Source organism: Plectrocnemia conspersa, unplaced genomic scaffold (genome assembly GCF_051122295.1).
Source record: "Plectrocnemia conspersa isolate PC_06_02 unplaced genomic scaffold, ASM5112229v1 ptg000008l, whole genome shotgun sequence".
In the NCBI taxonomy this organism is placed as follows: domain Eukaryota; kingdom Metazoa; phylum Arthropoda; class Insecta; order Trichoptera; family Polycentropodidae; genus Plectrocnemia; species Plectrocnemia conspersa.
The window spans coordinates 4,909,460-4,933,749 of record NW_028277172.1 but is presented as its reverse complement, the minus strand read 5'-3'; the positions used below and the strand labels follow the sequence as shown (position 1 = coordinate 4,933,749).

Here is a 24,290-nt window from a genome sequence, read left to right as displayed (position 1 = left end):
CCTTTTTATTGTATTTTATGATTTGTTTAGACGAATAGATAAAGTGCTATTGGTGGGATCAATGGTAAAACTGTGAACCGTGCCACAGAATATAATAAAAATCTATCTAAGCTTTGCATAGCATGATTTTTTTTCTCACGCAAATATTTTTTAGCAATTGCTAGTGATATTATATACTGAAGAGTTGCTAGTTTTATTTTCATTAGTAAAGTAAAAATTAAAAAAAAAATGTGTTGTCTATATTGTATGTATATTATTTTATATATTCAGAAATATTGTTAAAGATAAACAATAATTATAAATAAAAATATTTAAGAGTAAAGGCAAACATTAGGATTAAAAATCCAGGGAGACCCTCAATTTATTTTTTTATTTTTTTGTAGTCCTTATTCTGATTTAGAGATGTACAAAATTTATGCGTTTCATAACCAGCATGATGGAACAGTGGCGTAAGTCATTGATTTATACCTGAAAGATTTGGGTTTATATCTCATACAGAACCTAGTGTTTTAAATTTATAACATATCTTTGAAACCATGATTAGAGCTTTTTATAATTATACTTTCAATTAAAAAAACACAGATCAGGTTTCCCTAGATTTTCCTAATCTCATGAATGAATTTGTAGAATAAAATTGAGCTTGGTCGTGCATCAATTAATTTTAGGTTGTAATAATAGGTTAAAATTAATCAAATAAATACACTGATCTCAGTCAGGTGTCTCACTACTTACTTAGTAGTTGTTGACTGCGTTTACCCATTGTTATAATAGTTTTAAAATATTTTTAAAATTTTGCAAAAATTTTATTTTGTAAAAATAAAATTTATTATGCGGTGTTTTTGTCAGAATTTTTAAATATATTCCTCACACTTTGAGAACGTATACATTAAACTCTCTAAGATTCCTACTTATTAAAAAAATATAATTAGGCATTTCTAGATTAAGATTTAATTGACATTTAGACAATAATTCGGCATTTAAATATTTAAAAAAAAAACGTTTTTTTATTTATTTTTTTAAACAACAAACGGAACATTGCCTACAAATTATAAGTTTGTAGCACAATGCAACAATTCCTTAGAGTTTATTTTGTCATATCGCTATTTTCAAAATATTAGATTATAAAACGGTATCATTATTTGAAACGGCAGAAATATCTTCGCGCAGCTGTTTACTTATTTTAGTGCTTGGCGTGCCGGCAAACGCTATGAAAAATACTAATAAATAATTGTAAAAAATGATTATGGTACAATAGTAGCTTTAGAGCAATAAATAAATAAAATATTTTTTTAAGTGTGTTATTCTGGTGCACAGTGCTCGCCATATATTCGTAAAATGGATTAGCAGCTTGGTTGCCTCCAAAACGAGGGCTTTTTTGAAACGTTGACGCGATTATCCCAAAGCTTCCCCTATCACTTTTTCAGCAAAAAACTAAACCTCATCACACCAAAGCTTTGACGATGCATTTGTGTCTGCATTACGCTCTGGTGCACTAGAAACGACATCACCATAAATAACCCTCGTGGTCATTCGAGTGCATTAAAACGTACAATCATAACATAGTTCACTCGGTGAATGTAAGGTATCTTCGGCAAACACAAAATGGGACGACCGTCGTTCATAAATTATGAAAGGCTTCAGCGCCTAGGTCCTAAATTTAGACCTTAACAGGTCAGTTTCGCCTTCAAGGAGACAAAATACACGCCCTTAATACATCCTTCCATGGGTCCGATACATAATATCACATCATCTGTTATTATATTTAGCACATAATATGTAGATCCATAGAAATATATAATCAGATAACTATAATTTTTTTATCTATATGCGGGTGTATAATAAACTTTTCTGTGCTTTTATATAGTCTTATATATAGTAAGTGTTAGTTTCACCAAGTCAGGATTGATTTATATTATATGATAAAAGCTATTTTAGTTAACTGTTTTCTATACTCAATAGAAGGTTTTGCATTTGAAAAGTTGTCTGTTTTTTCTTGTACATCATTCTATAAAATGATAAATTCAATATTCAAGAAAAACTGGTTAAAAAATATATACATTGGTTATAATTTTATTATGTACAACATTTATTATTAAACATTAAGGGATGGAGAAACAAAGCAGGAAACACAATCCAAAGTTTGTTTTTGTGTCGTTATTTTATTTTTATGTTTAAGCTGCTTATAAAAAATATATCGTTGTTATTTTTTTGTATAATTTTTTTTCGGTCCGGATTTTAATCCTCTTTTCAAAATATAAAAAAGCATCGGTCAATTTTTTACGTGTATCTTGATTTATATCACGCAATTTATATTTAAAAAAATATAAAGCAGACTAAATGAAGTCAGTTAAGCTTAAGACGAGGTTTAAGACTTTTGATGTTTTGATAAACATTCGATAGATCTCTTGCCAAATATATTTTCAATGTTTGTTTTTTGTTGACAATGTTTTACGACTTTTATATATTGCTTATATATGTAACAATATTTTTTTACGATCTGATCTGACAATTTCTTAAAACATGATTCAGCTACAATTCGTTTGTCAATCAAGACATAAATTATTTTTCTTTGCCACTTCATACAATTCTCAATTGTTTTTAATCTTGCTCCCTAAATAAGATTTTTAGAACGAATTATTGCTCCTTGATAATATATTTATTTGTAAGTAATTGAATAAATAGATAATAAAAACATTATAAAGTATGTATAATATTTTTAGAAACATACTCAAATATATGTATATTTTATTATTATTGATCTAATAAAATCAATGCCTTTTTATCAAGATTTATATTATAGTAAAACAAAGGGTTTTTCAAGTTATTACTTAATAAAAAAATCTCATTTACCTTTTTCTATTTGCCCTATAAATTATTACATCCAATTACATTTTTTAAATATTCAGTAATCTTCTGTAAGGGAAAAAGTTGAGGTACCTTTTTTTTTATTAAAATGTTTATTTAAAGTAAAAAACTAATATTATTGGAACTTAATTTCTTTCTATATTTTGGCTGCGATACTTCAGCCATGTTCACAAGCTACAGAGAATTCGTGATCATGTCTTGTTAAAGGTGCATAAATTTTTTTATTGTATTTTGAAATAATATGGTCTCAACTATTATTTACAAAAGGTCCCGGCAGTGGCGTAGCTATGGTGGGGCGGAGGGGGCGGGCCGCCCCGGGCGGCACTTGCTTGGGGGCGGCATATTCGCGATGGAATCGTCTAGTGTGGTTCTTACCTTGAATATACTAAAATTCATGTAAATCTACGAATAGTAAGGGCTTAACATTAATCAATTTATTATTTTTAAAAATGCTGATTTTATGACTCTGCAAAAAAATGTATGGGGGGGGGGCGGCAATTTTAAGGATTGCCCCGGGCGGCATATACCCTAGCTACGCCACTGGGTCCCGGTAAAAATAAATCGAAATTTGATTAAAAAACAAGCAATAAAGTTATTGTACATTGAAATGTGCTCTGGCTCTGTGTAGGCTAAGCTTAATTAGAGTAGCTGAGAAAATCGGAAACAATTTTTTGACATTCAAATACTCCCGATCTCTATTATAATCTTCTAATAAAGCATCTGGTATGGAGGCATCAGCGATATTAAAAATGCAGCATTGTAAAACATTTTACAAACAAATTAAATTTTAACATAAAAAGAAAAAAATCACTATTCCAGAAAAAATTCTATTAAATAAAAAAATAATTCATTATATTTTTATAATAAAAAAAATGTTTTATTCAAGTGTTTTTTTTCCAAAACAACATAAACAATTTAGCACAAAATAAGCAATATCCATTATAACAAAAAAATACAATTTTATCAAAAAACTAATTATAGAAGTGTACTTTATATTATTAAATACTATTAGCAATCATAAAAATAATGACGCAAATTATTAAAAATAAAATCAATTATTTCATATCAGAAAAAAAATATGAAACGTATTATATTATTTTATAGGTTATATATTAGGCGTATTATTTTGCATTAAATTATATTTTTATATTATCGCTCTACTCTTATGCTGAACATGATCGTGCACAAGGCATTTCCTTGTCGTGCACCCATATTCACTTCAAATATATCAATAAGCTCTCCTTACGCTTACAGACTCCAATGTCACACACACAATCATGGCATAGTTCATGCTGCTAATGTAAGGTATCTTCCGCAAACATAAAGCGGGGCGACTAGTGTTCATAAATTATGAAAGGCTTCAGTGCCTAGGTCCTAAATTTAGACCCTAGCAGGTCGGTTTCGCTTCCAAGAAAAAAAATCACGTACACGCCCGTAATCTAATTATGGCCTCTCGCTCGTTGGGAAGTATTTACGAAATCTAATTATGAAAATGTGCTCCCGAGCAGCGCGTATACTTCCAATGGTTTTAGTTTAACGTCGTCTCGGCCAGCGCTTTCCAAATATTTTCTGGCTACGAAAAGTTGTGGAAGCTCTTTAAGTGAATCGTCCCGAATCTGATGCGGTCCCAAGCAGAGAAAATCTCTTTCATACTCTTTGGGGATGGAGAGTTGTGCTCTTGTTCGGCTCAATATCAGGACTCTCCGCCATTGAATTGCATACCGATTGATAGCTAGTGAGTATCAAAATAGAATTAAATTAAATTAAAACCATCAAAAATAATACATATAATAAATAAAAAGACTAGCTCCCATTACATTGACCAGCTAACATTAAATAGATCAATGTGCAATGCCAAAGTTTTAAGGAGCTGGGTGGCGAGTCGGTTAATGCGTACGTCATGGGTCTAACGGTCATTATAAGAGGACGCGATTTTTAGATTCAGCACTATGACGTATAGTTGTATGTAGGGAATGCAAATTTCGGTATTACCGAAATAAAATACAACAGTTAATACCGGTATTATTATTATTATTAAAAAAAAAAATTTTAATATGATTATTTCCACTTACTTATTGCTAATATTTAACACCAATGTTTAGTGAAGCATATTCTGTAGACCATTTAGTTATAAACATGTCTAAATGTAGATAAAAATATACAAATATTAGAAAGAATTTCGTGTATGCAAAACCTTCTTTGGTTTTCACTTCGCCAGCCATCCCTATCATATAAAAAGCTCGCGGTGATTTCTCTATTACATAACCGAATTATTTGGAATACTGTAGCAGAAGTTGATAGCACTGCGACTGGCCTATATTTATTAATGAACAATTTGTCATCAATAATTTTAATAAATATTGGTGACCTTTATGCATTACCAAAAATCAAGAAATGTCGTCATGAAAATCAATGTGAGTTATCAATGAATTCACGATTCTTTAAATAGCTTTGGTGGATTACAATTCCTTAAGAGCACAATAGGAGTATCAACGTTTATGTAAAAGTTTGTAGTGCCATAATAATAAATTTATTATTATGTTCATTATCATGCTCATCTTTTGAATTAATTTTCGTTTTCACGTCGCACAGAACCAACCAAATTCAGAAATTATTTTTTGTGACGATATTAAAATAACGTTGTTTTAAGATACCGACATATTATATACCAGTTAATATTATCAAAAAAGTATCATATTTTAAAATAATAATTGAGTATTACGTTTCTCTGGAACCCGATAACTTGACCCAATTTTTGTTTATAATTATTTTTAACGATGCATCGATGGATACATTCGAAATTTGCCTCAAGCGGAGCCGACACTTAATTGATATCGGAAAACTCAATTAAAATCTGTGATGAAACTCTGCCTCAACCTTCTGGAAAAAGCAATTAATCCCGTTTTGTCATGGCAATTGCTCATATGTCATACCTTAAGAACCATGGTTTGCATCCCATATGGACTGTGTTATTATTTCTTTAAATTTTCAATCGTGTCTGGGAGATCTAAATTACTGATTATAATAAAATTATAATTTTTATCGATCTATTTGAATATTATTTTAATATAGAAAATCTATAACAGTGAAAAAATAAACATATGCCATTACAAAAGAAGAATGTGATTTATATAACTATTTTGAAGTGCTTACTTTTTGGCTTACGTAGTGTAAAGTACATTTGTTTTTAAACTCACAGATAATAAATGTATCTAAGATCAAACTGTCATGGTAAATTTATTATTTAACTTGCGAATTTAGCAACACATTTATTTTTGTACCGATCTATTAGTAAAACACACAGGTCGATCGGCGAGTGATTAATCCCTTCGCCTACCATCCTCAAGAATCAGCTTGTTTTCTTGTTAATTTATTTATCGGTTATCAATTGTTATGGCTATGGTTAATATAAGTAACAAAGTTGATAAAATCAATTTGGCAAAAATAAAGGTACACAATTGGGCCGTAAGAAATGACTACCTGCGTTGTCAATATCAAATAAACAAATATATGAATAGTTTAATATTCGAATTTCAAATTAGTAAAAAAGCAGCTATATTTTAATTTGACTGATACTTATTTTATTAATTTTAGAATAAAGTATATTTTATTTAAGTGATTATTGTAGAAAATTTACTGTTAATATCTATATTTTTGTATCGTTAATTTATAAATAAAATTAATCACTCGATGTGAAGATATTTTTGTAATTATTTTTATTCATTTATTTTAGTGACTTAAATGCTAAAATGACAGTATCGCTGGACAAGTACACATCTTCTCCATCTGTGGGAACGACTGATTCACCCGCAACCGCGATGGAGAAGCACTGGGGTCACGCCAGACAGGTAGCTGTCCAGAGAGAGCCGAACACCTCTTTGGGAATCAGCATAGTGGGAGGAAAAGTAAGTGTTAATATCAATAATAATATTCGTATTGCCTTTTATTATTAAATTTATTTTTTTCTTTTGTTAGGTTGATATATCTGGCAACACAGGTGAAGCCGGCGACGTTATAATATCCGGCATCTTCGTGAAGAACGTGGTACCAAACAGTCCCGCTGGTTTATGCGGCGAATTAAGAGTGAGTTCACACAGATTCCAATCTTAGGGGATGCTGCGTGATATCGTCTCCCTACTAATCATCTCTCTCTTTCTCTTTGTTTCTCAGACCGGAGATAGAATCCTGGAGGTGGACGGGGTGGACGTAAGAACCGCTTCTCACGAGAGAGCTGTGCAGATAATAAGGGCAGCCGGAAATCCTGTCAACTTCCTTATCCAGAGCTTGCTTCCGTGGGTGAGTTGTGATAAAAATAAATCGCTTCAAGATTTGATTCTGATCGTTAGAATTTACGTGGAGTGGGTAATCTTTTATCAATCGCAAACGATAAAAGTTTGCGGGGACTTTAGTGGCGCATTTAATTAGACGAATGTGTTCACATGGGGCGGTAACATAGCACAACATTTATTTTTGGTATTAGGTAAAATATATAAATAGTGTATCTATTTTGGTTTGTATTAATATTTTTAATGAATAAAAAAATAATTCATTTTATTGAATCACTGAAGGTTGTAAAACTGTCTTTCTAATCATGTACATTTTTGAAGGGATAATGAAACAGTATTTGATTTAATTTTTTTTATAAACTGTACATACAATTAATATATAAATAAATATATTTGTTTAAAACTGTTATATTGAATATTACATTTCTGTTTATTGATTTTATAAAAAATCATAAACTTTTTATCGTCATTGTTTGAATTGAACTCACTAAATTTTCAGGTTTCTGAATTTTTTAATTCAGCAACAACTGGTTATCGGAAACTGACAGAAACCGACTGCATAGCAACTTTCTATCAGGTGGTAGTAATATCCTTCGAAATAAAGTGCTATTTTATTTTCTGAAATTCTATATTTTCTAGTATGTTCATGCTATTTATACAAATTTGGCTAAAATATAGGAAGCTACTGTTTTTGGCTAAATTATTTGAATATAAATAAAGTACTAGATTGTACAGTTGCTTAATAAATTATATAATACAATAAAGAATCATACACAATTTTGCGTTGAAAGGCGTTATTTTACCAAAGCGCGAGATGAAAACCATCAGAATTAGAGATCCCCATAGACGTTATAAAATATAAATTAAAAGACTTTCCGAATATAATAGATCAAATCGATATGTATGCAATAATTATTGTTTTTTTACGTTTGAACAATATTATTGAAATAATAAATAAGAAGATAAAATTTAGCTTTAGTGTTTAAAATTTAGGGTAAAACTCTGAAAATCTTTTTACATTTCAAGTAAAAAATATCGAAAAAAAAATTGAATCATAATTTGAGTACATTTTACTTTAGCCTCTAAAGCTTCAAGGTTGTGCTTTAAAGTTTTTATCGTAGTCATCGATAGGCAATATTTGTGGGTTAGTGTGGTTTCACAAAATATTTTTATAATATTTTCTGTTATGAAAATTGGTATTCTTTACTTATTGCTAATATGATTTTTTTGAGATTATTAGAAAAAAGTGTATTTAATAATATTTTAATAGTATTATTTTTAATGATTTGCAATTTAAAAAAAAAATAGTATTATTGGTGTTACTTCACACTGAGTAGTAATATGTTAAAATGGGTTTAATTAATTGTTCATAAAATATTTTTTAAGAGCCACAATGGCGGCAAGCCTTTTAGAGCGATCGCGATGGCTTATATTATAAACAATGCTTAACCCTTTCGCCGCAATGTTTTTTTGCTGCGAGTGTTTCTCCAGCGCGGCGGATATTTTATTGCACTTGATTTTTAACAAACTGTTTAAAATTAAAAAAAAATTGTACATTCCGTGTTAATTAAACAAATTTATATTAAAACTCACTTTTAATAGAATTTTGATAAAAAAAATTTTACGTGAAAAAATACATAAATTGCGATTAGCGAATAAATTTGGTCTTAAAATTACAAAGAAAAGAAAATAATAAATTTATGTTTGATTTTTTCACTCTACAATTTTGGCAATTTTAGGGTTAATTTATAATATAGAATTTAAATATTTTTGTATGATTTTTATATTAGTCGTTAAATTCAACTTTTAAAGCTTGTACATATAATACAATAAAAAATTTTAAGCTCATATATTTTTGGTTTTAAGAATTTATTGTGAATTAAAAATAAAATTATAAGATAAGATATTTTTTTATAATTGGAATATTGACATATTTTAATTTATATTAAAATGTAACAATGGATTTATTATTAATGCTAATGTCTCGTTTTAAAAATAATTTAAAGTAATATAAAAAACGACTTAACTCTTTTGCCGCGATGCTATTGTGGTGCGAGTGTTCCTCCAGCGCGACGAATATTTTATCAGAATCGATTTTAAGCAATCTATATGATGTATCTTAAAACATTACGCGTGAATTTAACAAATATAAACCAAAAATGTCAAGAGTCTTTGTAGCATTATTAAATTATGTCCGAATTTTAACTAGGCATAGATTATTTTTAATCTTTAAAATTGTGTGCTCCATTATTATGTATAACATCAGCATTTGGATTATTCAAATTAGATAAGTGCATCATACTTTCAATAATCTGAATCTGTAAATAAGACTAGATCAGTGCTTCTTTATTTTTAGTCGGCAATATAGAAATTTGTATAAATAAATACATCAACCCAGTGGCTGTGTTTTTAACCCATAAATGTAATTTAATGATTAGTTTTGTATTTTTATTCTCAACTTCATCTTTGTACTGTTTATTTTGGTTAATATATAACAGGTATTTTCTGAACATATATATTAAATCATGATGATACTATTATACCCACTACTGATTATTTTCGATTACCAAAGATTTTTTTAATTTTTTTTATTTTTATGGGAAGTGATTTAAATCTAATACATAATTTAACTTGCACATAAATTAATATGTAAACGTATACTAATTTTTAGTTCATATTTAATCTAAATGCGAGAACATGATGAACATTTTTTTATACGTCATACATAATTTAAATGTAATTAATAATGATTCATTTGTTTAATAAAATTATTTAACACGCCGAATATTTGATTTATACTAAATAATTTTGATAGGCAATCTGAATTGATACATAAAGTAATCATTGCCAAAACTTAGTTTACTGTATATATAATATAAAGACAACATAGTATTGCGTATTTGCACATTTCTAAGTAAACCTAAGGTCAAGGTTGTATTATACTAGCTTGATGTCCTTCTTCGCCCGCATCATGAAAAATAAAGTACGTATTGAACTGCCAAATTGGGTGTTTGACCTTGAGCGTATTTTTGTTATCCTTTATCATATATAAAATATAAATAAATAAAAAAAATATGAATTAAAATTAGTAATAAAATACAATAGATTTAAATAAACACTGATGTTGGGATAATATCTGTGATAATAATATTTAACACATCAATATTTGGGTTAATATATTAGTCATTATTAAGTTTCATAAAATAAATTAAGAAGCGTTAAAAGGCTATTTAATAAATTTTATTCACTCCACGCTTCTTTTCGTACAGAAATGTATTTTGTTAGTCGATTACCAAATAAATATTTCAAATAATCTAGAACTTAAATTCTGTAGTTTACGAATATATATTCTACATGCATATGATTTACTATAACATCAATGATAATGAATCTGCTTATTATCTAAATATTTTATAATGGATTTGGTATTTTATGCTTATTGTGTAACATCATTGACTCTTTTGAACATTTCAGAATACCGATTCGAGTGACGTAGACAGTCAAAAATTGGTCACCAGCTCCACAGACACCTTGAGCGGAAGTCCATCTGCTAAGACTCCAAGTCCTGTCAAAGAGTCCAAGTCACCGTCTCCAAGTCCAAGCGTCAAGAGCAAAGCGCCAGCTCCACCGCCGAAGACTCCAGAAGTAGAGGTACATTATCCAATACATATGCACGCTCATATTATGTGGTACATAAATAATGAACGACTTTCGAAACAGTCATAAAATCGCTTTTGTTTGAGCTCGAGTCGATAATTGAGATTCTGTTTTTAGACACGGTTATAAACCATTCAAGGGAAAGCCATAAAAGTGGCATGACCTTGTGCGTGTTCAACGTCAAAAGAGACGTGAACATCGATTCGAAGGAAAGAATCGAAATTCCACCAAAACTTTAACCCTTGTATAGATGTATTGAGCTTTTTTAAATAATATTATGTAGACTTCTCTGCTATGTGTTGTGTGGCATTTATTAGCATCCAAATACATGTTTATTTAAATTGCGGTAGAATAATCAATATATAGATTTAATAAAATACATAATTTAAAATAGCAACATTGAAAAGAATAAAAATTTAAAAACCATTTTGCTTGTCTGCCTTTTTCACTTCGACTTTGACTAGATATTTGTCTCGAGAATAGCCTTAATGGCCTCATTCGTTTAACAAAAAAAAATATTTTATTGTGAGTTATAGTGTGAGTCCTTTGATAGGTCGTATCAGCAATGTTTTTTTATTTACTCCTTATTTTGTTTAGTCTGAAGAATTTATCGCGACCATTTGTATCCATTAGTACATCGTGCCTTTTTATCGCATCAGGAAACATTTTTATCTTTCCCGTCTGTTTATAATTTAACGTAAGGGTTTATATGTATGTATAATATGTAGGTACGTCGCTCGTACGTCACGGAACTAATGTAAAGATAATATTGTTTTTAGATTACGGCTCCGGAAATCGAAACACCTGAGACCGAGAAGAAAGCAGAGGATGTGGCACCTCCATCAACGCCTAAGAAGGAAGAGGAGGTAAAGGCTGTCGAAGAAGAAAAACCTGCGACGCCAGTGCCAGAAATAAAAGAACCGCCTGTTGAAGAGAAAAAGAAAATAGTATATTCAGATGATGAGGATAGTGAAGAAGATGATGAAGAAGATAGAAGAGAGTTAGAGGGAAGGACTTGTTCGGAGAAAGGCATGGAGGTAATTTTTTCACTATAATATACTATTTAAAAATCTTTTTAATTTGCCCTTTAAAATAAATTATCATAGACTGAATTAAAATCGCAAAAAAGTACCTTTACTGCAGTTGTATTAAGTTTGCTCTCATCTTTAACTATTAATACAAAATAAAAACATGTTAACTGATATTATTCATTTTTTCGTGTTCTTTTGCTTGAAAAAGTATAAAATATGTAGAATCAAGAAATCATAAACAGGTTAACTGCAGTTTTCTATGGAAGGAAAATATATATTTTACGACAGCAATAAAATAAACTATAAACATACTCTTGCTATGATGTGTTTTGATATTTGGCTCTCTCAGGTCTTTTACTATCAAATATGTTAAATAAAATTATATAAATATAAGATTAGATATGATATGAATTTATTTATATTAAATCATATACTAGTTTATGTTAAGAATGGCATTGTCGTTAGATATCTATTTATATAAAATATTATCTTTTCAGTTTGAGAACTTGACAATATGTTTTTTAGCTACCTTTTTAATCTGACATAGCATAAAAAAGGTATTATTTTTTTAAACCCTTGTAAGCCATGAATTTCATGAGATTAAATCATATTCTACTAAAAAAAAACATTGTAGATTATCTCATATATGCTTTTTGATAAAATTTCTTTGATATTGTATTTAAATTATAGAAATGTTAAAATACATATTTAATATTTATTTTAACTAAAAATCTAAAATAAATAAAATACATGTATATGTTTTAGCTAAATATACACAAAAAAATATATCATTCCATACTTAAAATAGCAGTAAATTTGCTTTTAATGATTTAAAACTACGTTTCAGTAAGGTAGCTTGTTTTTACCTGAATGTTTTTATATGCATTATTTTAATAGGAATTAATTTGATTATTTAATTTAAATTGATTTTAATCAATCATTAGTTTATTTTTGTATTGTATTGTAATAAAAATTCGGATGGTTTGGAATATTAAAAGTTTTATAAATTATTACAATCGATGATAGCAAAAACATAATGTTTGTATTAAGGCAATAAAATATAAACGTCAATATAAAAAGCTCCTGGCTGTTCATATTTTATTTTTAATCTTAAGATTAAAGTTTGCCAAAATCTGAAATTTTTATTCCTTGAATCTACGTCGTCCATAGGAATATTCTTCTCTGCATATTCTTGCTTTTCATGAAAAAGTTGGAGCTGATGGGGCATAAAAAGGATTTGCAATAAAATTATTTTTAATATTGTATAGCATTTATTTAAAAAAAATTGTTTATTCTGTGATTAGTTTTTTTTCTTCTGTTTTAGTATATTTACAGCTTGAGTAATAATTTTCATTGGCTTATTTAACTTTTAGTAACAAGAAAAACACAGTAAAATAGTCATGGCAATAGATTTTTCTGATTTTCGTCTGTTGCAAAATATTGTTTTTTATTCCTCAAATTTTGGACGTCAAATTCGAACTGTTCGGAGAAGCGCACATCTGATTCTTCCTGCCTTTTACCATACAGTTGAAGCTGACGGGGCGTAAATATAATTTGCAACAAAATTTGATTTATAAAAAATGTTTATTAATATTTTATATGAGAAGATTTTGTATTGCAGTTATAATTTTAATTAAAATTTATTTTTAAAAGACAAAAATCTGAAGAAACTAAAAAGTGTGAATTTTAATCTTATTTAAATCAAAGTTTTAAAACTTATTTTTCAAATCTACGCCATCGAAGACAAGAATCACTTTTGCTTATTTGTGTATTTTATTAACCAATTAGAGCTGATTGGGTGTAAATAGGATTTAAGGCTAAATTCCTTTGGAATGCATGTCTGCCTAATTATAATTTTAATTTAAAACTTGCAAATTAGTCAGTGCATAACTTTACAATATTTATTATGCTGAGAACAAAAATATTTACATAAATAGATTAGTAAGTAAAATCCTTAACTGCTTTTCAGCCTTTTTCTCTTCTAAAGTAAGAAGTATTTAAAATAATACGTTAATTATTAGAATTAAAGAAATATATTGAAAAATCTTTTTACAATTGACAATAAGTATATAATAAACAACGAATTAATTACTTATTCAAATAAATTTTATTTAAATGTTATATTAATTTTTTTTTAATTTCTAATTTTTTGATATTTGTTTTTTAATTTTGGTTATGCGAATTATTTATATAATATTTTTAACTTTCAAAATATCTATGTCTTTCATTCTGTTAAAAAAGTTTTAATATAAACTATTTTTAATGATTTTAGTATGAAAAAATTGTGTTTCTGTTGTTACTCTACCTCGAGCAACCATTTTTTATAAATTAAATTAATTGTTTGTAAGTAATATACTAATTTTTTTGTTGGTAACGCGTTATTTTTATTAAATATATGTCTCTTTAAAGTGAAATTTTTGTCTTAGAGTTTATAAATATGCCCAGATTTAAATGCTAAATTTCATTTTGCATCACTACGTTGTTCACTTTAAAGAAGTGGTGGCGAAATATTACAAACTGAAAGCTGTAAAATGTATAAAAAATATTACAAACTCGTTTAAAAATACTTGAATGTTTTTATTTTTAGATCGATAGAGCCAGCGCAGGAAACGTGAAAAGGACCAAGGAAGAAAAGGAGGCGGATCTGGAAGAGGAGGACGACTTTGGTTACACGACGAGTGAGTACATCTACTATATTTTACATCGTCCTTAAATGAACTACTAGGTCAATGCGATTTTTGTCTCCTTGGACATTTGCCATCGCGTCCATAAATTCTCAAATTTGCAATCGTTCTGAAACTGCACACAGCGCGCTCTTGTATCGCTGGTTCTCAAACGTGCACATAAAATGGCGCACATAAATGTTGAATTATGTTTTTCTGCCGCCGGCGGTCGGATCATGAAGTGATAATGGCAACAGTAAAACGGGCGTAAAATGTAAAATTTTACATTTGGCCACAATCCAAGAAAAGAAAAGCTTTGCGATATATGCCTATGTCTGTGCATCGCACCTAATTTACATATGTTTATCGAGAAGTTGGACATTTTTATCAAAGAATAAAAACAAGCTTTATAACTAAAAAATACTTAGTTATATATATGCATAAAATTTTTATTACAAATGTGTTGCCAAGAATGTCTACAAAATTTATACATAAAATACGATGTAAATATTCAGCTTCATATAATAATCGTAAGCCTTACAAAATATTTTTTTTCGATTTTTGATATGTCTTATTTTAATTGATCTATCCATAAAGTCGAAAACACTAGATTTTTTAACTATTTCTGGCATTGTATGACACTCAATATGTCACCATAAATTGCAAATAATTAACACTAATTTACAACAGAGATTATAACTAAATTAGTCGTATCTTTAAATATATTTCTATCGTAAATTTGAAAAGTATCTGTTTTGCTATATACTATAAAGCGAATTAAGAGTCAATCGCATTAGTTCTTAACTCCACTTCCTAATCCAGACATTGTGGAAATAAATTATAAAGGATAGTTTAAACAATTTTCACGAGTCTTTTTGGTAGCTGTTGATAATTTATGATTTTCGAAGGTCCGTATAGCTTATGTTATGAAATGTTTTGTTTGGCCAAAAACTTGTCTTTGTTCATTGTTAAAACCATAACGATATATATGCCATTAATTAAACTCCAATCCTTATACTATTTTTGTGTGTATTATTTTTTAAAAATAAAGATTTTATTTTGTATTAAAAGTGCTTTTGTCATATGAAATAAATAAAGTACATACAACTTTATGAAAATTTAAACCCACGTTATTATGTTATCGTAGTGAGGAAAAACCTAAAAATATGGAATGACAAACACTAACGATGCGTTTAAAATTAAAGCCGACGTGTTTGTGGTCATTGCACGGTTAAACTTTGATATTTGGTACTTTATTTATGTATTTTGTCGGTAGTTGAAAACTTTCGAAACAGAAGTGGACGGGTGAAATTTGCACTGGGACAAGTTTCAGGAAATTCGCAATTAAAACGTTCGAATAGAAGCGAATGCCGAACTAACTTTTTCTCAATCGGAATAACTATAAAGTTCAAATTACTGGCATATTTTATATCATTGACCGGCACGATAGATAAAACTTAATGATTTATAAATAGAATTACAATTTTTTTTCAGTTGTATTATATTTGTCAATATAAAAAAAATGCCTTGACAAAATATTATATATATATATATTTTAATCATGATACATAAATTTAGCCGTATTCATATAAAAAAGCTACAAAATAATGCGTAGTATATTTTCACACAATTAGTTACACAAAAACGTATAAAAATAGAAAAGAAAATTACTATGAATGTACTGAGTGAGCTTCCTCGTTAAGTCTTATCATTGTTTAAATGAGGTAATGATGAAATGAAACCGCTTTTTTATTTAATCTCAATGTATTTAACTGTAGTTAATTTACATTATATGAAACGATCTTTCTGATTATAATTTATGTATTTGAAACGCACATGTATTACAATGGTAGTGTAATTTTTCATCACTTTCACGTGAAAACTCTACGTCGTTAACGTGATCCCCAACCACAGCAGCGTTATAGAGGCGGAGATGAAAACCTCCCCTCCATTTTAATGAGGTCGGTCCAAACGGTCGTGATAGGGATGTCGATATAGAACGTGTACGGGTTTCTTATTAATGTTATTATACACATATTATTATTCTGCACATTAGGCTAGGCAAATACAGGCTGAATCAAAATATTTGTCGTAAAATCTACCCTGTTTCAATAATACGATTGTAAAATACACAGATCTTGTAACCGATTTGGATGTTAAATTTAAATCCGATTACATATTCTATATATGTACAAAAGCAGTGAAGCTCACAATATGCTGGAATTTGTTTTCTGCTATTTTCATAATTAATGAGCTCAAGGAAATGTGTGCTTTATATAATATAATCACTGATCAAATGAGCAATACTGCTATAAATATCTGGTAATATAAGTATATAGATAATTTTAAAAATTCACTGCAATATTTATTTTATAAGTAAAAAATTAAGGGATTGATTTGTATGCTATAACTGTCGAAGTTTTAAAAATAGATTTTCTAAAAGACAAATCTATTTTTTAAAATGCACCTTGGTGATATATTGGGTGAGTTTGTTAGCCAAAATATTATCAATGTCACTGAAATTTTTTTTAAATAGCAATGATTGCTACAGATAAATTAACCGTGCAAAACTATTTAGTCCTGTGGGGTCTTATTTTTAAAACTGATCATCAATCAACAAGAAAACAAGACAATAGCATAAACGATGGGACCACACCAAAGCCCTCGTTACGACCAGAAAAAATCACATAAATAACACGCAAATGTTTTTACTGTAAATATTCTCCGTCATTAAATAATATTTCTTTGTTGCAAAAATATAAATCACCGGTTCCATAAAAGTCCGGTTGCAGTATACGACCTTGGACAATGCAAATCAAGCAAATGTCACTTTCTAAAGACGTATATATATTTGGGTGGATGATCGCTGCATGATTGCGATTCGTCAGTGAGCTTTGCAGACCTTAGTATTTAAGGCTTGTCTCCCACGGACATCATCCCAGCGCCAGCTTCTCCACCACCGTTCGGAGAAAACGTCTCGCCATTTATCATCTGTCGCAATATGTAATATATTGTAATGAAATTCTCACTTGCTGCGAAATCACACACCCGTTAGGGTTACTAAACCTTAAAGTTCTTATGCTCGCTTTCTTGCTCTTCTTTATTTATAGATCACATAAAAAATTGGCTTTTTCGTTTTGCTTTTGATATTTTCATTTTTGTTATAAAATCTATTTTTTACTTAAAATTCGATTTTTCTATTTTCTCTTTGAAAATAACGTATTCTTTCACTGTTTTTTTCAAAATAAATAATATTTTTTAAAATAGTAAACGTTTGTAATTTTTTAAAAATAATTTAAAAATTATTTTATAGAGTTTCGTTAAATAAAAATAGTCTTTTGGAATATAAGTTTTCATGTAAACAAAAAATTATAAAATACTTTTTGTGGCCATTTTAGTATCAGAATAAAATTCGCAAGAATAAAAAGAATAACAAATGGAAAAACAAAAATTACACAAGCAATAAATTTTACACTTAATTTAAGCAATACAAGCAATAATTTTACATTTTTCTGTAAAATGTTTTTGCATGCATTTAAAATATCAAAAGCGGAAGCAGAAACGTTTATTTATTGAAATTAAATGCTAAAATTACATATAATAAAATTAAACAGCAAAAAATATAATCGCAATAAATTTAACACTAGAGTAATTTTACATTTTTAATATGTTGAACACTTTTAGTATGCATATAAAATATTTAAAGCGAAACAATTTTTCCATTAATATATTTTTGTGGGAAAAGTGTTTTAAATATAAAAAAATACAATATTAGTAATATACATTGATATGAAATAATTTTTTTATTTTATTTTTTAAATTTTTTTTAAATTTAATTAACAAAAAAAATAAGTAATAATTAAAAATAAAAAAATAAAATAAACAATGAATTCAAATAATATTTCAAACTGCCTTGTATTTTTATTTATTTTTTAAGTGAACATTTTTATAATCATAAAAAAGTATAACTAATTGTAAATAAATTATAAATACATTTTTTTATTTAAAATAATTTTTAATCACTAATGAAACGTATTTAAAAAATATACGTTTTTGATTTTTTTCTATGCATGTGATAAAAGTTAAAACATGTTATCGCAAAATATAAAATTACTGCAGTGTGAAATTTATTACGTGTGTAATTCTTTACACGTGAAATTATGTCACATTTTTTTTGTAATTACTTCATAATGTAATTTATTCATTTCACATGTGGGTTTTTTGTGTAATTTTATTCTAAGACTGAAAATACTACAATTGTACGAAATTTTTCATACCTAATAAAATATTTATTTTGTATTATTAAAGTTTAGTTATTAATACAAAATAAATATAAGGTGAATTTAAAAATACGGTTATTTTGGTATTATTTTATTTGGAATTTTAGTATTAAAATACAAGTGTTAAATACATAAATAGTATGCATTATTATTAGTTAATGGTAAATGTTAATAAATCAAAAGAATGGATGTAATAAATTTATCCATGAAAAATAAATTTCAAGAATTGTCTAATCCCTTCATTTAAAACACGCAAAATATTTTTATAAAAAAATACTGCTTTATATATACTGAGACAGCAATCTTATTAATTTTTTTATATTCATACAATATATAAAATAATCTCAAATTTGCCTAATTTGACGTCCCGCATTGCGAACTTAAATGTAGTGATTACTGTGTTTGTCTTTGATACGCTTTCTTCAAATGATTATTATCGCAGAAACCATATTTATTCCATGTATTATTATCTTGAAAGACTAATAAACATGGCCTTCATAATGATTTAGGTAAACGTATACATCATATTTTTAAACCTGAATATACGAAAACATATTTAACTTTTTAATTAAATTTTGATCCGTATCATACGTAAACAATTGGAATTCAATAATCAGTTAAATTTATTTGTTTATTCAGAGTTTGACTAATTAATAATTGATTTCATTACAAAAGGTTATTTTATAAATATTCTTCAAGGTGTATTCTGTATATTAATATTTTTGATAAGGTTGTTCTAAATTCCTACTTTTCACCGAATGACCTTTAAGTATTTTTAAAATGGATTTCATTGAAGATTGTGAAACACCTCAATTCAATTTTTAAAATCTTTGTGCCTGTTTATCTGCTAAAAGATTTCTAAACAGCATTAAAAAAATGATTATGTAATGGATAATAAAGTGCTTCATAGTTCAAAAATAGTAAACAATTTGGGTGTTGTATTTTAAACGTTACACTATTACACGCAATATTTAGATTTTAGGATTTGTCTTGCTATACGCACATATGTAGAAAAGCTTGAGGTCACTGTGTGCTATGTATAATCACTGATTGCTAAATAATGCAACTTACTCATTTTTTTTAATAAAAAATGCGCAAAAATATTTATGTAAATAGGGAATCATAAATATTATCAATTTTTCCCCCGCGAAATTCTTGATGAAATTTTCTTGAGAAAGCACTACTTCAAGTTGCTAGTAGAGAATATACACACTCCGGGTATTGTGAAAGAACATTGTTTTTGTATGCCACTTATTAATAGCGCTTGGTTAAAATACAGGAGTATTGGACAAATTTTTAATAAGCACAATTATCTGATTTTTTTAACATATGTCAATTATTATTGACTTTTTCTCATCCAGGTACTCACAGTTGGTATACGCATCTAGTCATTAAAGTTTTTCTAGTGCAAGGTGTACTGGCGTAGAGCTGTTATAGCATGAAAAAATAATGTATTTATTATATAATATATATAATAAATATTTTTCTGTATCTAATATGTCTAAGTAATTAAATATGAAATATATTTAACCAACCGCTGAAATCTAGTAGTGGACGTAAACACCATATCGCTGTTAATTATTAATAGGTAAAGGACATGTGTTCATTCATATCACACGCACAATGTAACACGTGACAGAAAAAATGATATTTTATTAATATACTTATGATATAATAAATATATAATGAATAATCAATAAACAAACAGTGGCGCTCCCTGTTACGAGAATAAAGCATAATGGTAGATATAATGTGCTTATGATTTTTGTAAACAATTTTGATTCGTGGTCTAATTGACCTTGTTATGTTTATTGCGAAGTTATTTAAGGGAAGAATTATCGAGCGCTGATGCCAAGGTCGCGTCGGTAAAGAATATGGGATACAATCGCGACTCTTCAATTGAGCATTAAGCATTAACGGCTTGTAAATAGCACCCCCTAACATTTCTAAAAAGTACTTTATTAAATTAAGCACTACTTTCAAAATAAAATTAATTAAAGCTGTAGCAAAAAAAAGCACTAGGATTCAAATACATACAGAGATATCTAATTCGCTTTGCTACAATTACAGATGTTGAAATAGTGTGTTGTATAGAACGAGAATCGGCAATAATTGTTACAGTGACACGCGTTCCGCGTAACGAACCCGAGCATCCTTAATTGTTATATATCTTAACTTGTAAAATTAGTATATGAATCATTTTTAAAATTCACTGTAAAATATTTATTGTATTTTAATAAGCCATTAAATTTTTATAAAAAAATATTTAGGGGATTTTAAGGGTTAAAGATGCTGTTTAATTTTAATGTAATATTTTTTTAAGTCAAATTTGTACATACTATATTGACTAAATTTGTAAGCTAAAATAAAAATGGCAAGCATTTAGACGCGTAGTTTGTGTTTGAAGACGCATTAAGTCACGGTCTGCGATTTATATATTAAGAAAATTATGAAAAAAAAACAATTTACATTAAATTTTGCGATAAAAATTTGTCTTGAGACGTTAATTATTGGTAAGCACTCACAAGTACCGAAAAAACTACTCTTTGTTTGGAAAGGATGCGCCTTACAAAATGCGCGCTACCATGCTCAAAAGCACTATTGTATTTATACATCTTTATAAATGATCACTGGAACGGCCATCTGTCAATTTCACTTTGATGACGACGGGGACGGCACGATTTTATTGCTTTTGACGTTTTTTGCGCTTTCTTATTGGGCTAAATTCAATTTAGATATGCTTTATTCGATTCTCACTCGTAATATTGTTACTAAAAGTCTTTACAACGATGGCACGATTTTATTGCTTTTGACTTGGACTGAAAATTCACTATATGGCAACATGCAGAAACAAAGAAAACACGACTTATTATCACGTAAATATTATTTTAATGCTTTCGCATAAAATATAATTTCAGAAAATATGTCGCAACGCTGGCTAATTTTTATATTTATTTGTAGCATAGAAAGAACTATCTCGTAACTAATATTATTTATTCAATAAATTAAATAACGATGTTAAAAAATGTATAAAATGCTACTTTTGTCATGAGGCCCGGAATCATTGTTTTTCCAGTGCCCGGGTTCGCTCTCGGCGGCCCTGATTGCCATAGCTCATATATTGATTAAAGTAACTTGTAAAAAAGCTAACAAGACTATTTAAGAAAGCAGTGATTAGCTTATGAATAACAACTTCATGACAAACTACATTTCATTACACTTATGATTCTGTGTTCATTGCATTCTTTAGTACGTATTGTTGATTAAATATGAAATATCTAATACTTTTCAATATATTACTTAACTAAACATATTTGTACTTAATTTCTTCACTGTTTTAATCATTCTGTATAAATATGCAACAATAAAAAGACAGACAACGCTTCCATTTCACTATTCAAAGTCAAGAAACCAGAGCCAGAATGAATGTAGTCGTGCTTTTGTGTATCAGTACCAGTAGCTTTCCTCGGAGATTTTCCGGCACAATCGACCATACTACTTGCGTCTAAAGCTTCTCCGCTATCTCAGCGCTTCCCAAACTCCGGCAGTTTTTTCTGAATTCCGAATGTAATCTTGTACCATTAGCACATCTCCCTGGGGTGCCGCGAGTGCAAATTTGCAGAAGGCCTGGCGTCGCCCTTATTCGCTTTAATAAATTACGGCTCGGTCGCACCACGACCCACACGACCTTAAGTATCTTTCAAATATTTAATCAGTATACACGTGAGCTTTAAGTGAGTTATTCCGATGTGGTGATACCCGGCGGATGGAGAGCTTGTGAGCTTGCGGTGGGGTAATTTTTATGCGTGTTTGTATATAATGTTACCTTAATAGGCAAACATTGGTTTATAGGCTTTGTAATACATTGATGTTTAAAGTAAATGTTTATTGAGGAGCATTGGCAAATATAAAATAAAGAAATACGACTTCTTTGTATATAATTTAATTATGATGAAGTAGCTTAAATTTGGAAGGCAATGGATAACCACTACATTCATTTATGTCTTCATAGTTCATAATGACAAAACCGGACAAAAACAGTTTTCTTATTAAAATATAAGCACAAAATGGCAAAGCACATATTTCTTTAGAGGACGAAAAGTACTTGTAACCTATACATGCAAAAATAATGGTTTCTATAAATCTTTATCTCATGAAGTCGTTGCAAATGCACCTCTTGCGTAGTTACGGTTTTCCTTGTCGTTAAAATCTATTAAGGAGGCTCGCTTCTTATCTTTAAGCGGCATTTTTATTATGCATCTGTATTCTACTTACATTAGCTCCAGTAATGGACATAATTAATATTATTGTTGAAAAAATGGACGCAAAATTCGCTGCACAAGCGAAGTTGATTGCGGAACAGCAATCTCTAATTGCGCAACTAAAAAGTCTGCTAAAAATTCAAGCTGCGACCCAGCAGCAACAGCTCACAAAGAGAAGAAAAAATAAAAAAATAATCGCAAAATCCATGGACTCTAGGCCAAGCAATGAGATGGTGATAGGCTCAATTTCGTCGTCACCAATTCAACCCGCAGTCTCACCGACTCGTCGACGACACGCGTCAGCTCCTTCGGTTGCAGAGAAAACCCCAACGCCTGTGCCCGATGTCTCGCCATTTGCCTGGACCGAAGTCAGGAAGAAGAATAAACAAGCGCGCAATCAGCTTCTTCGCGGGTCTGGACAGCAGGATGGGTTAATAAAAGCAGCTTTAAAAATGAGACATCTACACGTGCTCTACTTGCACCGGGATACAACCGCGGATGCAATTATGGTATATCTAAAAGAAAAATCATGTGATGTGTCGGTCTCGAAAATCATTACAAAGGGCACAAGTTATGCATCATTCAAAATTGCAGTTCCTGATGCCAAACTAAATGAGGTTATGTGTCCAGAGCTATGGCCATCTGGATGCTCATTTAAAGAATGGAGATTTCGGAAAGGCGTTAAACCTTCCTAGGAAGAGTTCGATGGATCCCCTTTCGATTTTTTATCAAAACGTAAGGGGATTAAATTCCAAGACCGTCGACTTTCTTTCCGCTATCTACGCACAGGAGCATGACATCATCGCTATAACGGAAACGTGGCTGACTGATTCCGTGCTGAACGCTGAGCTCTTCGACGATCGTTACACCGTGTTTAGAAGAGATCGATGCAGCAGAGGCGGAGGTGTGCTCTTAGCTGTCCGCAGAGATTCAATTCATGCGCGAAGGCTTGCGCATCTCGAAGCTGACGGAGAACATCTCTGGATCCTCGTCGAGACGAAACGAGCTTCAATCGTTATATGCGTGTTATATTTTCCGCCAAATCAATTAAAAGACGTTACTGCTGCATTTTTTCGTAAGATTCAGTCGGAATCTGAATATTTTTTGAAGAAAAAATGTATCATCTTGGGTGATTTTAATTTACCTACGAACATTAGTGCCAATATTGACATAAGTTTAATAAGTAATATTTTTAATTTAAATCAAATAAATTGTGTCAATAATAATTTTGGTGACAAATTAGATC

The 24,290-nt window shown here is 29.2% G+C and overlaps 1 protein-coding gene across 1 annotated transcript in view; it reads left to right on the top strand.

The window, feature by feature from the left end:
- LOC148232783 (multiple PDZ domain protein-like) overlaps window positions 1-24,290 on the top strand; it is a 243,705-nt gene that overhangs the window by 130,098 nt on the left and 89,317 nt on the right. Inside the window, exons 18-23 of the mRNA XM_088191080.1 lie at window positions 6,599-6,770; window positions 6,841-6,948; window positions 7,036-7,161; window positions 10,626-10,802; window positions 11,588-11,845; window positions 14,427-14,517. Of these exons, the coding sequence (XP_088047206.1) occupies window positions 6,599-6,770; window positions 6,841-6,948; window positions 7,036-7,161; window positions 10,626-10,802; window positions 11,588-11,845; window positions 14,427-14,517 (932 nt within the window). The remainder of the gene's footprint in view (window positions 1-6,598; window positions 6,771-6,840; window positions 6,949-7,035; window positions 7,162-10,625; window positions 10,803-11,587; window positions 11,846-14,426; window positions 14,518-24,290) is intronic.